The sequence below is a fragment of the Gracilinanus agilis genome, chromosome 4 (genome assembly GCF_016433145.1).
Source record: "Gracilinanus agilis isolate LMUSP501 chromosome 4, AgileGrace, whole genome shotgun sequence".
NCBI classification, from domain to species: Eukaryota; Metazoa; Chordata; class Mammalia; order Didelphimorphia; family Didelphidae; genus Gracilinanus; species Gracilinanus agilis.
Genome location: NC_058133.1, coordinates 439505297 through 439518981, shown reverse-complemented (window position 1 = coordinate 439518981; position 13685 = coordinate 439505297). Strand labels below are relative to the sequence as shown.

Genomic DNA, 13685 nt, shown 5'->3' with positions numbered 1-13685 from the left:
AGGTCATATTTGAACCCAGGATCTAACTAAATTTCCTTTCTGCTATAGAATGAGTCAAAAACCTTTTTTTAAAAAGCCCTTACCCTCTGTCTTGGAATTATTGGTTCTAAGGCAGAAGAGCTGTAAGCACTAGGCAATGGGGGTTAAGTGACTTGCCCAGGATCATACAGCTAGGAAGTGTCTGAAGTCAAATTTGAACACAAGACCTCCCATCTCTAAGCATGGCTCTCCGTCCACCTAGCAACTTAGCTGTCCCTGTTGGAGGAATTTAAGAGGTAAGGCAAACCTCTTAAAAATAATAAACCTTCTTTCACATCCAGAGAAAGAACTGTGGGTAATAGAAATACAGAAGAAAAACAACTGCTTGATCACATGGGTTGATGGGGACATGATTGGGGATGTAGACTCTAAGCAATCACCCTAATGCAAATATTAATAGTATGGAAATAGGACTTGATCAATGACACATGCAAAACCCAGTGGAATTGCTTGTTGGCTATGGGGGGGGGGGAAGGGAGAGGGAAAGAACATGAATCATGTAACCATGGGGAAATACCCAAAATTAATCAATTAAATAAAACCCCACAAGGCCAAAATAAATAAATAAATGAAAATAAACTTTTGATTGGCTGGTAAGGGGACATTTAGGAACTGAAAGCTGAAGATATGTAAGTGGTTGATGGGACTCAAAACCTCATTAAATCAAATCCCACTAATTCAGAATTGGGGTAATTGTGCTCAAGTTTCTCCTTTCAGGACATTAGAAAAAAATGGTCCATTTAGCAATATAAGGGGAAAAGGTTTAACCTGCTACAGAGAATAGTTCTCAGTCCCTCTCTGGTGGAGAGCTTCCATCCTAGGAGCCAGTTTTGGTTCTTTGTGTCTCAGGCCTTGAGGTCATTACTATTCTGTTTGCAAGTGTTTAACTAATAGTTTGTAGTCTGAAGGCCAAACTTTTCATGGGTTTGAAGAAAATAATGGGCTAATTCTAACCAATCCTTATCTACTTAATCTCCCCTCCCCTCTGATCCCTCTTTTGGGTATCCCCACCTTTAGGTTTACCCTCTGTAGGTCTTTAGTGTCCTTCTCCCATGACTTAAATGTCAGCAGGGATGTTTCTCTCCAGTTGAGTAAACTCTTTGAGGGAAGAGACTTTTATCTTGTGTTTTTTTTTGTTGGTTTGTTTTATCTTAAGGGTAATAGGGAGCCATTGGGGTATATGGAGGGCAGGTGGTGGTGTTGTTAGGATTTCTATTGGAAAGGAGAGAAAGAGCTCAATGGATTATTCAGGATAATAATTCATCATTTATTTAGCGATTTGAAGTTTGCAAAAGGTATTACCTATACAATGAGATTGGAGCCTTTATTTGTATGTAAATAATTAAACTGGACATTTAGAACTCAAGGACTAGATGGCTTCTGATATCTCTAATTCCAGGACTTTGATTCTCTGAAATATATAACATCTTTCTCAACATAAATGCAAGCCATGAAAAGTGTTTCAACCTCACATATCCAGAAGCAGCCCTCCTGGGCTCCCTGAGGTCTTATAAAGGTGCCTTCAAAGTCAAAACAATTTTCTTTTTTCTTTTTTTAAACTCTTGCCTTCTGTCTTAGAAATGATACTGAGTATTGGTTCCAAAGCAGAAGAAGAATAACGGCTAGGCAAGCTGAACTTAAGCGATTTGCCTGAGGTCACACAGCCAGACGGTGTCTAAGGTCATATTTGAACCCAGGATCTAACTTCTCTGTGCCTGTCACTCTGACCACTGAGCCACCTAGCTGCTCCTCAAAACAATTTTCAAAATAATGCTAAGACATTTTAATTTCGAATACAATAAATATCCACAGCTATGCCCAACGTAAAGCAGTTTTTCGAGTAGGTCCTCAGTTTTTAAGTGTGTAAAGCTCCCTTGAGCCCAAAGAGTTTGAGAACCACTGGTATAATGGAAGAGTCACTGGTCTAAGATAGGATCACAGATTTTGAGCTGAAAAGGACCTTAGAAGATACTTCATTATAGGACCTTTCTTTACAGCTGAGGGACACGTAGGTGGCACAGTCGATAGAATGCCAGGCGTGGAGTCAGGAGGATTCATTTTCCATGTCTGGCCTCAGACACTTAATGTCTATGGGGCCCTGGGCAAATCACTTAATCCTGCTTGCCTCAGTTTCCTTATCTGTCAAATAAGCTGGAGAAGGAAATGGCAAACAGTTCCAGTATCTTTGCCAAGTAAATTCCAAAGGGAGTCACGAAGGGTTGGTCATACCCCAAAATGACTCAACAGCAACAAATTTCAGATGAGAGACTTGAGAAGCTTAAACAACTTGCCCAAGGTCATCTAGGCAGTACCAAGATTATTCAAGTAATACATAGGAGAGGTAGGTTTTGAACACTAATCCTCAGGCTCTAGAATCATTGTTCTTTCTCCATTGTGTTATGGTTCCTCTATTCGTGGCCACGAGTCCTTCAGCAAGATGACCATCTCTGACCCTACATTTCTTTATCAGAAAAAATGGGTGATAACACTTGCAGTCCCTGTTAGAGACAGCTGTTGTGAGCAAAGCATTTAAGTGAATCTCAAGTGAGCTGTTGTTATGGTGACAACTTAAAAAACTTAATTTTAATTAATTAAATTTAGCTTTTAATTTAATCATTAATTAATTATTTTTTTCCACTAAAATTAGTCAAGGGAGACAAGGCAGATTAAATAAGAAGAGAATAATAAGAATGGACTGAGTTCATGTTATGGGAAGGCCAGTCAAAGGTATACACTGGAAATCTTTAACCTAGAAAAGAGATTTTTTTTTTTTAAATCCTTACCTTTTGTCTTAGAATCAATACAAGTATTGGCTCCAAGGCAGAAGAGTGTTAAGGGCTAGGCAATGGGGTTAAGTGACTTGCCCAGGGTCATACAGCTAGGAAGTGTCTGAGGTCAAATTTGGACCCAGGACCTTCTATTTCCAAGCCTGGCTCTCTATCTACTGAGCCACCCACCTGCCTTCCAAAGAAGTCTTTATTAATGATGCAGTCCTGCCTCTTTAACACTTCATTTTTATCCCCTCCAATTGACATCTGTTCATTAAAATGTTAAATCATTGTAAGAAAAAACATTATATTTGTAATGATTGACTCAACAGTAAAATGATAACAGTGTGCCCAGTGCACAGATTCGTGGATCGCCAAGGTTTCAGGGAGTCTTCCCATCAAGGCCACCCGATTAGTCCAGTCTTCTAAAATAGCTACTTTCTCATTGTTGTTGGTTTGCTTTTTGTGGAAACTGAAACCTCTAATTCCCCAGTCACTGTGCCCCATCGTCCTCTGCTTATCTGGGTACTCAACCTTGACTGTGTGGCAGAAACTCTTCATGCGTCCCTGCTGCCCAGTTGGCCAACGTTTTCTCCTGAAACGCTTACGTCGTGAAGAATAGAATTTCCCTCCTGCCTAATCCCTTGCTGGTTCATTACAGGCTAAGCATATCTGTTTGATAATGCTTCCTCCTACGGGTGTCCCCCCAACCTTCTGGAATAAAGACTCGTATCTTCATTGGCAACGTTATTATTGATAGGCATGAGAGTTTGTTACTGGTTGAGACGAAAGACCTTTTTGTGTCTACACTGGTTTATTTCCCGAGGTTATTTTTATAGAGACTGTAAATTCCTGCTTCAAGGAATGTTTATTGCCTTGTCTCTTGGGGATAATTAGAAACTCATTCATAAAAAAAGGAGGGTATGATAGGACAAGTTTTTTATATGGCTAACCTGCAGTGAAGAAAAAGACAGAGACAGTTTTATCTCTTCAACCTCAACACAAATAAAGATAGCTTAATTGGGTATGAGCCAGCTCTCCAAACTCGGTGAATTTGGAGCATTCTTTGCTTTGTGTTTTGTCTTTGCTTTTTTTTTTTTTTTTTTTTTTTTTTTTTTTTTTTTTTTAATTTTAGAAGAGAACATAGCATAGTGGGCCTTACAGACTTGAGTCTGAATTCTTCTTCCCTCTGGCAAATGCCAGCAGTGTGACCCTGGCCAAGTCACCTAAACTCTTAAAACTCTTAATCCTAAACTCTTAAACTCTTAAACCTAAACTGTCAGACAACTCCCTAAGGTTATAGTACTCATTGAAAAGCTTCCTGATCTATGAAGTGAGTAGTAATCCTTTGTTTCTTAAACAAGTGAAATGAAATCATAGCTTTTTGCTTTTCCCCATTTATTTCATTATAACCCCGATTAATTATAGTTATAAAAATTGGTTCTGCATGAATCATGCAACCATGGAAACATTCTAAATTAATTAATTAAAATTTTTCCCAAATCAAAAAAATTAATTTTTAAAAAAATCGGTTCTGGGGAGCAGCTGGGTGGCTCAGTGGACTGAAAGCCAGGCCTAGAGATGGGATGTCCTGAGTTCATATCTGACCTCAGACACGTCCTAGCTGTGTGACCCTGGGTGAGTCACTTAACTTCCATTGCCTAGCCTTTACTGCTCTTCTTCTGTGGAACCAATACACAGTATTGACTCCAAGATGGAAGATAAGACTTTTTTAAAGAATTGGTTCTGATAGCTTCCCTTCCTGTTTTCTCTCACCTTGCCACACCATCATCATAGTCTTCCTTATGCTCTAGAACAAAAATTGGGGATGTTTGCAGTCACCCAAAGCCTATGATTATTTTTCCCCCCAATAACCTATCAAGGATTCATCAGGGCACTCTTGCAGGCACTGCTGAGACCTTCGAGGCCCCTAGGTTAGCCCTTTCATGGTTCTCAAAGGCACCCTGAATGAAAAATGGCGGCCTGTTCCTGAGGCTTAACATAAATTCCTCTTGGAATCATTCAGTCTCCCAAATTAAGACCACTCGAGATGACCTAGAGTATGGGGGGGGGGGGGGACTTTGGAATTGAAGCCTTTGGCTGGTGAGGGCTTTATCCCTAGTTCCTGACACAAAGTGAGCATTGTAGAAGCATTGAATTTAGAAGCAGAAATTTGGGGTTCCATTTTTGCCACTTATCATCAGTGTCACCTTGGGCAAGTCTGATTATCCGTTTCACCAACTGTAAAAATTCTTTTTTTTAAACCCTTACCTTCCAGCTTAGAGTCGGTAGTTGTATTGATTCCAAGGGAGAAGAGCGATAAGGGCTAGGCAATGGGGGTTAAGTGATTTTCCCAGGAACTAGGAAGCATCTGAGGCCAGATTTGAATCCAAGTCCTTCTGACTCCGGACCTGGCACTCTAGCCACTGTGCTACTCAGCTGTCTTTCCCTCCTTCTTTCTTCCATCCTTTCTTCTTCTATCTTATTTCCCCTTATTTCAGTCAACAACCCATCCACCAGCCAATACTCAATGCACAAAGGATGCTATGTTCAAGACACTTCTGGGCAGTATTGGGGACACAAAGCAAAAACAGACAAGAATTCACATTCTCAACAAGTCTCCACTCTATCTAGCTGGAATATGCACATGGAAAGGAGGCACGTGGAAGTGGAGAATAGTTGTAAAGACCAAACGCCAGGGGCAGCCTTGGGTCAGCAGTGGGACAGAGCTTTTTGGGCCGGCCCTCTGCTAGCTTAGGTTTGATCTTAGGGGAAAATGAGGCACTTGAGGGTCAGTCAGCAACAAAAACAGGTTTGGTTAGTCATGGCATGAGGTTTCAGCACTTAGTTCTGGTGGAATTGACCCAGAGGGCAGAAGGGTTAGATGTGGAGTCAGCAAGGCTCAAGTCCAAATCTGGCCTCAGACATTGACTAGCTGTTCCATCCAGGGTAATCATTTAACCTCTCTCAGACTCAGTTGTCTCATTTGTAAAATGAAGAAAATAATAGCCCCTTCTTCGTGCCCAGTGGATAGAGTCCTGAAGTCTGAAAGACCTGAGTTCAAATGTTGCCCCAGATAATTACTAGCTGTGTGACCATGGGCAAGTCGCAGAATCCTGTTTGCCTCAGTTTCCTCATCTGTAAAATGAGTTGGAGAAGGAATTGGCAAAAGCGTTCCAGGATCTTTGCCAAGAAAAATCCCACATGGGGTCATAGAGAGTCAGATATAACTGAGATGCCTAAACAACAACAACAACTTCTGGGGTAGGGAACCCCAATAGATAGCAATCCTATCCCAGAAGAATTTGTGTAGGATATGGACTTGGGAGGATTGGTTCTTTCCCACCCGGGTCCTGCTTGTAGCACCTACAGGTTGCTAATGACATTTGTGACCACAGGGGTTGTTGACCCCAGCCTCTGGGGCTTTAGGCCATCTGCGCACACAAAAAGTAGAAAATGCATCCTCTGGCAATTTTCTTTCTTCCTAGGGCTCAAAGAGGCTTCTGGTCTACTTATGAGGAAAAGGGAAGTACCTTTAAAGAAAGGGAGATGGTTTAATTAGGGGTAGGGCAGAAATCCAGAAATATTAGTTGGCAATCCCGGTACAAAACAAATGTACAGTCAAGAGGGAAGCCAATATCCAAAGCAAACCCAGAATGAAATGGAAGCCCTGCTCTTTTGTTCTTTCCATTAAGATCATTGCCAGCCCTTCCTTTTAAAGCCCATTCAATTATCCTGACTTTTGCCTATTTCTTTACTTGAGTTATACCTCATTAACAAGACACACTTTTCATTACTTTAAAATCATTTGGCTGTTCCCTCGGTGATTTAATTATTGGCAACCTGGTTAATGTGTTGGAGGAAAGGTCCATTTTCAGCTCTTTCTGTCCATGAAAAAAGAAATGAAATTAACTTCCCTCATTCAAGCTTCCCTGCTCTACCAGCCCACCCACCCCAGTTCTTACTACCTAAACATTTTAGATGAATTGATTGTTACATCTTGTTATGAAAGAAGTAAAGATGAGATGCTATTTCAGTTTCAGAGATCAAGAAATTAGAAGGAGGTTGAGAAATGTGTGTACCAAAAGTTAGAGAGGAGAGCCAAGGACAATTAGTGTTCTAGACTTTTTTTTAAGAATATGTTCCCTTGAGCTCTTCAGGTATATGTGTGGGCAGACACAGAAACACACAGACACTCACACTCTCTCTCTCTCTCTCTCTCTCTCTCTCTCTCTCTCTCTCTCTCTCCTTTCCATCTTAGAATCAATACTGTGTATTGGTACCAAGGCAGAAAAGTGATAAGAGCTAGGCAATTAGGGTTAAGTGACTTGCATAGTGTCCCACAGCTAAGAAGTATCTGAGGCCACATTTGAACCCAGAATCCCCTGTCTCCATGCCTGGCTCTCTATCCCAAGCTACCTTACTACTCTTGGTATTTTTTTTTTTTTAACTATTAAGCAATAAGAAGTTTCCAGGCTGGATAAAGCCTGGAAAGGATATTCTTTTTTTTTTTTTTCCCATTTTTATCATCATGCAAAATACACTTCCATATTGTTCGTTGTTGTAAGAGCAAAGCCATACATAACCCATATCCCAAAATAATACCAAAGATAAACTGATGTGAAAGGTGACTTCAGCAGTTCTTTCTCTGGAGGTGGAGAGCATTCTCTGTCATAAGTCTTTCACGATTGTCCCAGATCAGTGCAGTGCTGAGAGTAGCCAAGTTTTCACAGATAATCATCATTCTTGGTATATTTTTTATGCTTAAAAACAGCTGTATATTTGCCACCCAGCTGCAGAAGCATCAATGCTTTTTGCTTTTTTTTTTTTTTTTTTGACAAGAAATCTATTGAACAACTCTCCTGGAAGCTTGATTGTCTGGGTGACTTTTTTCCTTGGATGTGAATTTGCAGCTTTATAAAGTGTATCAAAAAGCATAAAATAATCCTCTGACATTTTTCTCAGTAAAAGAAAACATTATACTGATTTCTGTTTTCCCCTTGCAGGGATCCGCATCTCCTGGACCCAATGATGGAATATGTGAAGGTAGGTCATGATGGTCAGAACCCAGATCATGTGCATAGCATGATTCACAGGGTTTCCATTTCCAAGTGAGTGTTGCTAACCAAGGCTCCACAGGATGATGGAGAAGAAACTGGTTCTGACATTCATTCCTCTATCTATCTATCTATCTCCATTTATTTATTACTCATTCACTCACTCATCCACCTATTTATTCATTCATTCATTCATTTATTTACTTATTTACTTATCTTTTTACTTATTTATTTGTTTGTTTGATTGATTGTTTGATTGATTGATTATTTATTTGTTGGTTAGCTAAAGATTTGTTCAGATTTCTTCTATGACTTTGGTGTTTGGTAGATAGAATACTTTTTTTTTTTTTTTTGTTCTAACATTTAAATCTCTTCTAGTAATAGGTCACCTTAGTATTTTTTTTTTTTTTGTCAGAAGAGAAGACTCAGGAGAGTTGCCTGGGCGCTTCTCCCATTCTGTTGCCTGGCTTTTTCAGGGCTGCCCAACCTCTTTATTTTGAGTTGGGGTTGAGAGATGAGCTTCTCCCCAGTGGGGTTAATATTTGTTGGGTGGGTACTTTCTCTATCATCAGAAAGACTCTTTCCATCCTTTTTTCTTTTTTGAGATCTGTCATTATTAAGGCGAGCCACTTCTTAAGATGCAGACAACTCTAATTTATATAACCAAATTGCTTATAATTATTCATATTCTATTTCTACCTATGCACGTGGCTACTGAAGTAAAACAGAATGAAAAATTATTTCCCTTAGAATTGACTTCATTCTATTTTTGAAGAGTTAAATTAGATTCATTAATTTCTTACATTAAGCTACCTGGATAACTCTCTCTCTTCCATTAGAGAAGGCAGCATTTGATAAAAAGAGATGTGTCTATGTAAAACAGTCTTGCCTATTTCTATTCATCAGTCCTTCCTCTAGAGGTGGACAGACACAAGTCATTCTTCAAACAATATTTCTGTTGCTGTATAGAGTGTTCTCTTGGTTCTGCTCATTTCAGGTTTCATAATCTTCCCATGTTTTCTTTAATTAACCTGCTCATCATTTCTTACAATGTAGAATTTCTTACAATAGAATTCGTACAATTCTGTCACAGTCCTATGCCACATCTCGAACTACCGAAGGGCAAGTTATTCCATTTATGAATTATTTAGATCAGAAGTTTCTATCTGAGGGTCCATGGTTAGACTGGGGGGTTCGGTGTGGATATCTCTGAACTGAGGGGGAAAAAAATGACAAATTGTCTTCACTGACCTCTGACTTAAGTTTAGCCTTTCCCTCAATTACGAAGGAAGACAACAAACCACAAAAGTACTAACAGTGCTTGTGATTTTTGTTACAATAGTAATTGTGTATTTTCCTATCATCCAAGTTATTGTTAGTTAGAAATATCATTTGTACTCATCACAACTTCGAAATTACCTTCGTTACTAGAACCTCTTCTAGATGACAGATGATCGCAGTCTGTCTACTAATATATTTCACTATAGTTGGCTTCTTTTTTAATCGTCTGTAATTTATTTTATTTTATTTTCATTGTATTCCTGCCCACCCACCTAATTCACCCTTTTTTCCTCCTTTAGCTTTTCTGTCAGTGAATGGGGGAAAGACTAGGAAGTGTCTCCTTCTCTTAATGTGGATAATTAATTTAAGGTGAATTGTGTTGGTTAAAGACTTGGTTAGGGGCAGGTAGGTGGTTCGATGGATAGAGAGAGCAAGGCTGGAGAGGGGAGGTCCTGGGTTTAAATTTAACCTTAGAAGCTTTCTGTGTGACCTGGGGCAAGTCCCTTAACTCTCATCATGTAGCCCTTACTGCTCTTCTGCCTTGGAACTGATACTTAACATTGATCCTAAGTTAGAAGGTGTGAAAAAAAAAAGAATTTATTATATAGTATTTAATAATAAATAAAATGAGAAAAGGAAGAAAAAAAATTCTTTTAGCCCAGTGAACAGAGCACAGAGAGCCAGAGTCCCACACCTGCAGGACTTTACCAAAAGCACAAGCTCCATTAAAAAAAGAGCCCTGCAGTGTGGGTCTCAAGACGAATTTATCTCCCAAGCCTCAAATGGGGACATCAAATGAGGACATAACTTAAAAGGATGCTGGGAATGTAGCTCAGGTGTGGCAAACTTTCCTCCTGCACAAAGGTGAGGGCTAAAAAAAAAAAGTGAAGTCTTGGTTTTATTGGGGATTTGATTTATTTGTATGCCATTACCCTTAGGTTATATGGAAACATGATTAAGTGGGAAGAGCACTGTGGAGACCGAGGGACTGGGTTTGAATGCTACCTTAGATGCTTGCTACTCATGTTACTTTGGATAAATAAATCCATGTCCCTAGTCTTCAGTTTCCTCATCTTTCAAATAATAGGCGTCCTTTTAGATGGACTCTTGTGACTTCAAACTCTAAGCCAGCCACCCTGGGATCATTTGGAATATCTTATACAAAGGTAGCATTTATAGGGGCAGCTAGATGGTACAGTGGATAGAGTGCCAGACCTGGAGTCCAGAAGGCTTATCTTCCTAAGTTCATGTCTGACCTCAGACACTAGCTGTATGACCCTGGGCAAGTCACTATTTGCCTCAGTTTCCTCATCTGTAAAATGAACTTGAGAAGGAAATAAGATCTTTGCCAAGAAAATGTCAAATGTGGTCATGAAGAGTTCGGACACAAGTGAAACAAGAATGTATAGACAACTTTAAGGTGTTCAAAAGTGCTATATAGGTGAGAACTCATTTAGTTCTCACAGCAACCCTATACATTGAGCGCTATTATTATTCTCGTTTTGCAGTTAAGGAAACTGAGGCAGAAAAAATTAACTAACTTGTGCAGTCACTTGCCTAGTAAAGTATCAAAGGTTGGAGCTGAGCCCATCTCTTCCTGACTCCAGGCCCAGGGTTCTAGCTCCTCCATGGCCTCACTGTCTCTAGAATATCTTTTTAGATTTATTCCCTTTGTGGTATCCTATTGTTGAAAGGGAACATAGGATTGTAGATGTGAAATTTGAAGGGCGTCAGAGGTCATCTAATAGTTCTTCCACAAGGAAATGGAAACCCAGGGAGATTGTTTTTTGCCCAACGTCAGGAAGGTAAACTCCAGAGGCAAGATTTGATCCCAGGACCAGACTTCAGGGCTCTTTCCGTGATACCATATTGCCTCCCTTTCACCCATAAACATTGCAATTGTTTAAATTTTTTAAAAAAACCCTCATTTCTTATATTTTCTCTAATTCAATTATTTAGGACAAAGGCTATGGCTCATGGATTGATGGGAGGTTGGTCTTTTGGGCTTTTGAAGGATTTTGTCAAAGCATTGGCTTTAGAGCCACAGGTCTACAGAAGGCTATTTTACCCAGGGCTCTGAGGGGAGCCCGTGTCCCTTGCATCACTCTTCAGGCTGGCCATCATTCAGGTGTTGATCCTGGCTGGGGATTGGAGGGCCATGAATGGACTCTGCAGAAGGGGCCAGCTGGCTGTCCCTGGTGAGAGGGAAGGTGCCATCCCTGAAAAGACAGGGTGACACTATCAAGGGGAAATGAGGACATATGGTGGGAAGAAGGGCCAAGTTCCTCTCTACAGGTCCCTGCAGGGATCAAGTCACCTGGGCCAAGCCAAAGGTCACATATTCGTTGTTAAATACGAATCAGATTAGAGTTTCTTTGGCAGAGCCAAAGGCATCATTCTAGAAAGCAGATGCAAAACAGTTAAAATTTTAAGGATTTTTATTTAGTTTTGATATTTTTGACATGGCTTGTGCTTAGGAAGACCTTAGTTCAAATTCATCCTTCACTGAAAAAATTGAGACAATTCACTTAGAGTACCTTCTCCTCTCCTCCCCATCTCACATCACTTGGGTGGCTTCTGCTCCTGCCTCCTCCTTCCCTACATAATGAGGTGGCTCTTCTCTTTGCCAGAGCACACCTGTCTGTGCATCCTTGATCCCATTCTGTCCCATTTTTCTCCAGCATATCGCTGTCCCAGTCTCTCAGAATCGACTGGCCACTTCTCTTCTGCCTGCTAACATGTCAGTGCCTCTCCATCCTCAAAATAGCCTCATTTATCCCCACTGAGCTCTCCATCCTTTATCTCCCCACCCTTTCCTGGCTAAAACTCTTTAAGAAAGTCACCTATAGGGGCCAACCTGAGGAGCCCTGGGCAAGTCTTAATCACTTTGGCAATCCAATGAAGCCTATGATCTCAGAATAATTTTTTTTGGGGGGGTCACAATGATAGGAAAATGCTAAATTGCAGTGGGGGGTTATCAGAAAATAGGTTGTAATTTTTTTTTTTCATATCCAAGTTCATGGAAACTATCCATGAAATCTAGCCTGAAACCAGAAATCCATCCATGGATGTCAGAGTAAGGACCTTTGCTTTAATGAGTTGTGAGAATCTGAGGAATTAAACATCATAGCTACTTTAGAAAAATAAATAAATACATTTTAAATATTCTAGCACTTAGCCTAGTGCCTGGCACATAGTAACATTTAATATGCTTTATTATTATTATTTATTAGCATTTATTTATAATGACTATAATATAAATGATAATTTATTATTTAACAATATTTATTTATAATAACTATAATATAAACAGTAACTTATTTAACATTTAATATGCTTTATTATTGAATAGCATATATTTATAATATAAATAACTTATTAACATTTATTTACAACTATAATATAAACAACTTATTAACATTTATTTATAACTATGATGTAAACAACTTATTTATTAACATTTATAATAACTAATATAAGCAACATTATTAATATTTACTTATAATAATTATAATAAATAATTATTTAACAGCATTTATTTATAAGTAACATTATTTAAATTTTTTTTTAAACCCTTACCTTCTGTCTTGGAGTCAATACTGTGTATTGGCTCCAAGGCAGAAGAGTGGTAAGGGTAGGCAGTGGGGGTCAAGTGACTTGCCCAGGGTCACACAGCTGAGAAGTGCATTATTTAAATTTAATATGCTTTATTGTTTATTAGCTTTTATTTATAACTGATATAAATAATTTATTAGCATTTATTTATAATGACTACAGTATAAAATTTATTATTTAACAATATTTATAATTAACATAAATAATAACTTGTTTAACATTTAATATGCTTTATTGATTAGCATTTATTCATAACCATAATATAAATAACTTATTTATTGACATTTACTTATAATAATTATGATATAAACAATAGTTTACATTTATTTATGGCTATAATATAAATAACATTTAAATTTAATATGCTTTATTGTTTATTAGCATTTATTTAACTATAATATAAATAACTTATTTATTAACATGTATTTATAGCAATTATAATATAAATAACATTATTGGCATTTATTTAATTATAATATATAAATAATAACATTCTTTATTAGCATTTATTTATAATAATTATAAATAATTTTATTAACACTTATAATGCTTTGATGATTTCTGAGGCCATTTCTTTTTCAGATTAGTGTGGATTTCCTGCTATGATTCTAGTTTGAATGCCTGATAATATACTCCTCTGTCCTTTCTTACTATTATGAGAGGAAAAAAAATCAAAAAGACAATTGGACTGTTTCTTGTCCAAGTCTGGCAGTGATAGGAATTGCCCCAGCTTGCAAAGGGACAATTCTAATCCTCTCGAAAGGAGGGGAGCTGGTCAGGGTGTTTGGGGTTCTCCGCCACGACCCCCAGACCCTTTTGTAAGGGCAAGGTTTCCTGCTTGGGGATGAGGTCATACATTACTTTTTCCTATCTCTCTTTAGTATAGTTTCCACAAGATGCAAAAAGGAGGAGGAGTGGCTGTGGG

At 38.6% G+C, this 13685-nt stretch overlaps 1 protein-coding gene across 1 annotated transcript in view; it reads left to right on the top strand.

Annotated features, from left to right (window-relative positions):
* BCAR3 (BCAR3 adaptor protein, NSP family member) overlaps window positions 1–13685 on the top strand; it is a 157193-nt gene that overhangs the window by 39098 nt on the left and 104410 nt on the right. The window contains exon 3 of the mRNA XM_044672004.1: window positions 7814–7853. Within this exon, the coding sequence (XP_044527939.1) occupies window positions 7814–7853 (40 nt within the window). The remainder of the gene's footprint in view (window positions 1–7813; window positions 7854–13685) is intronic.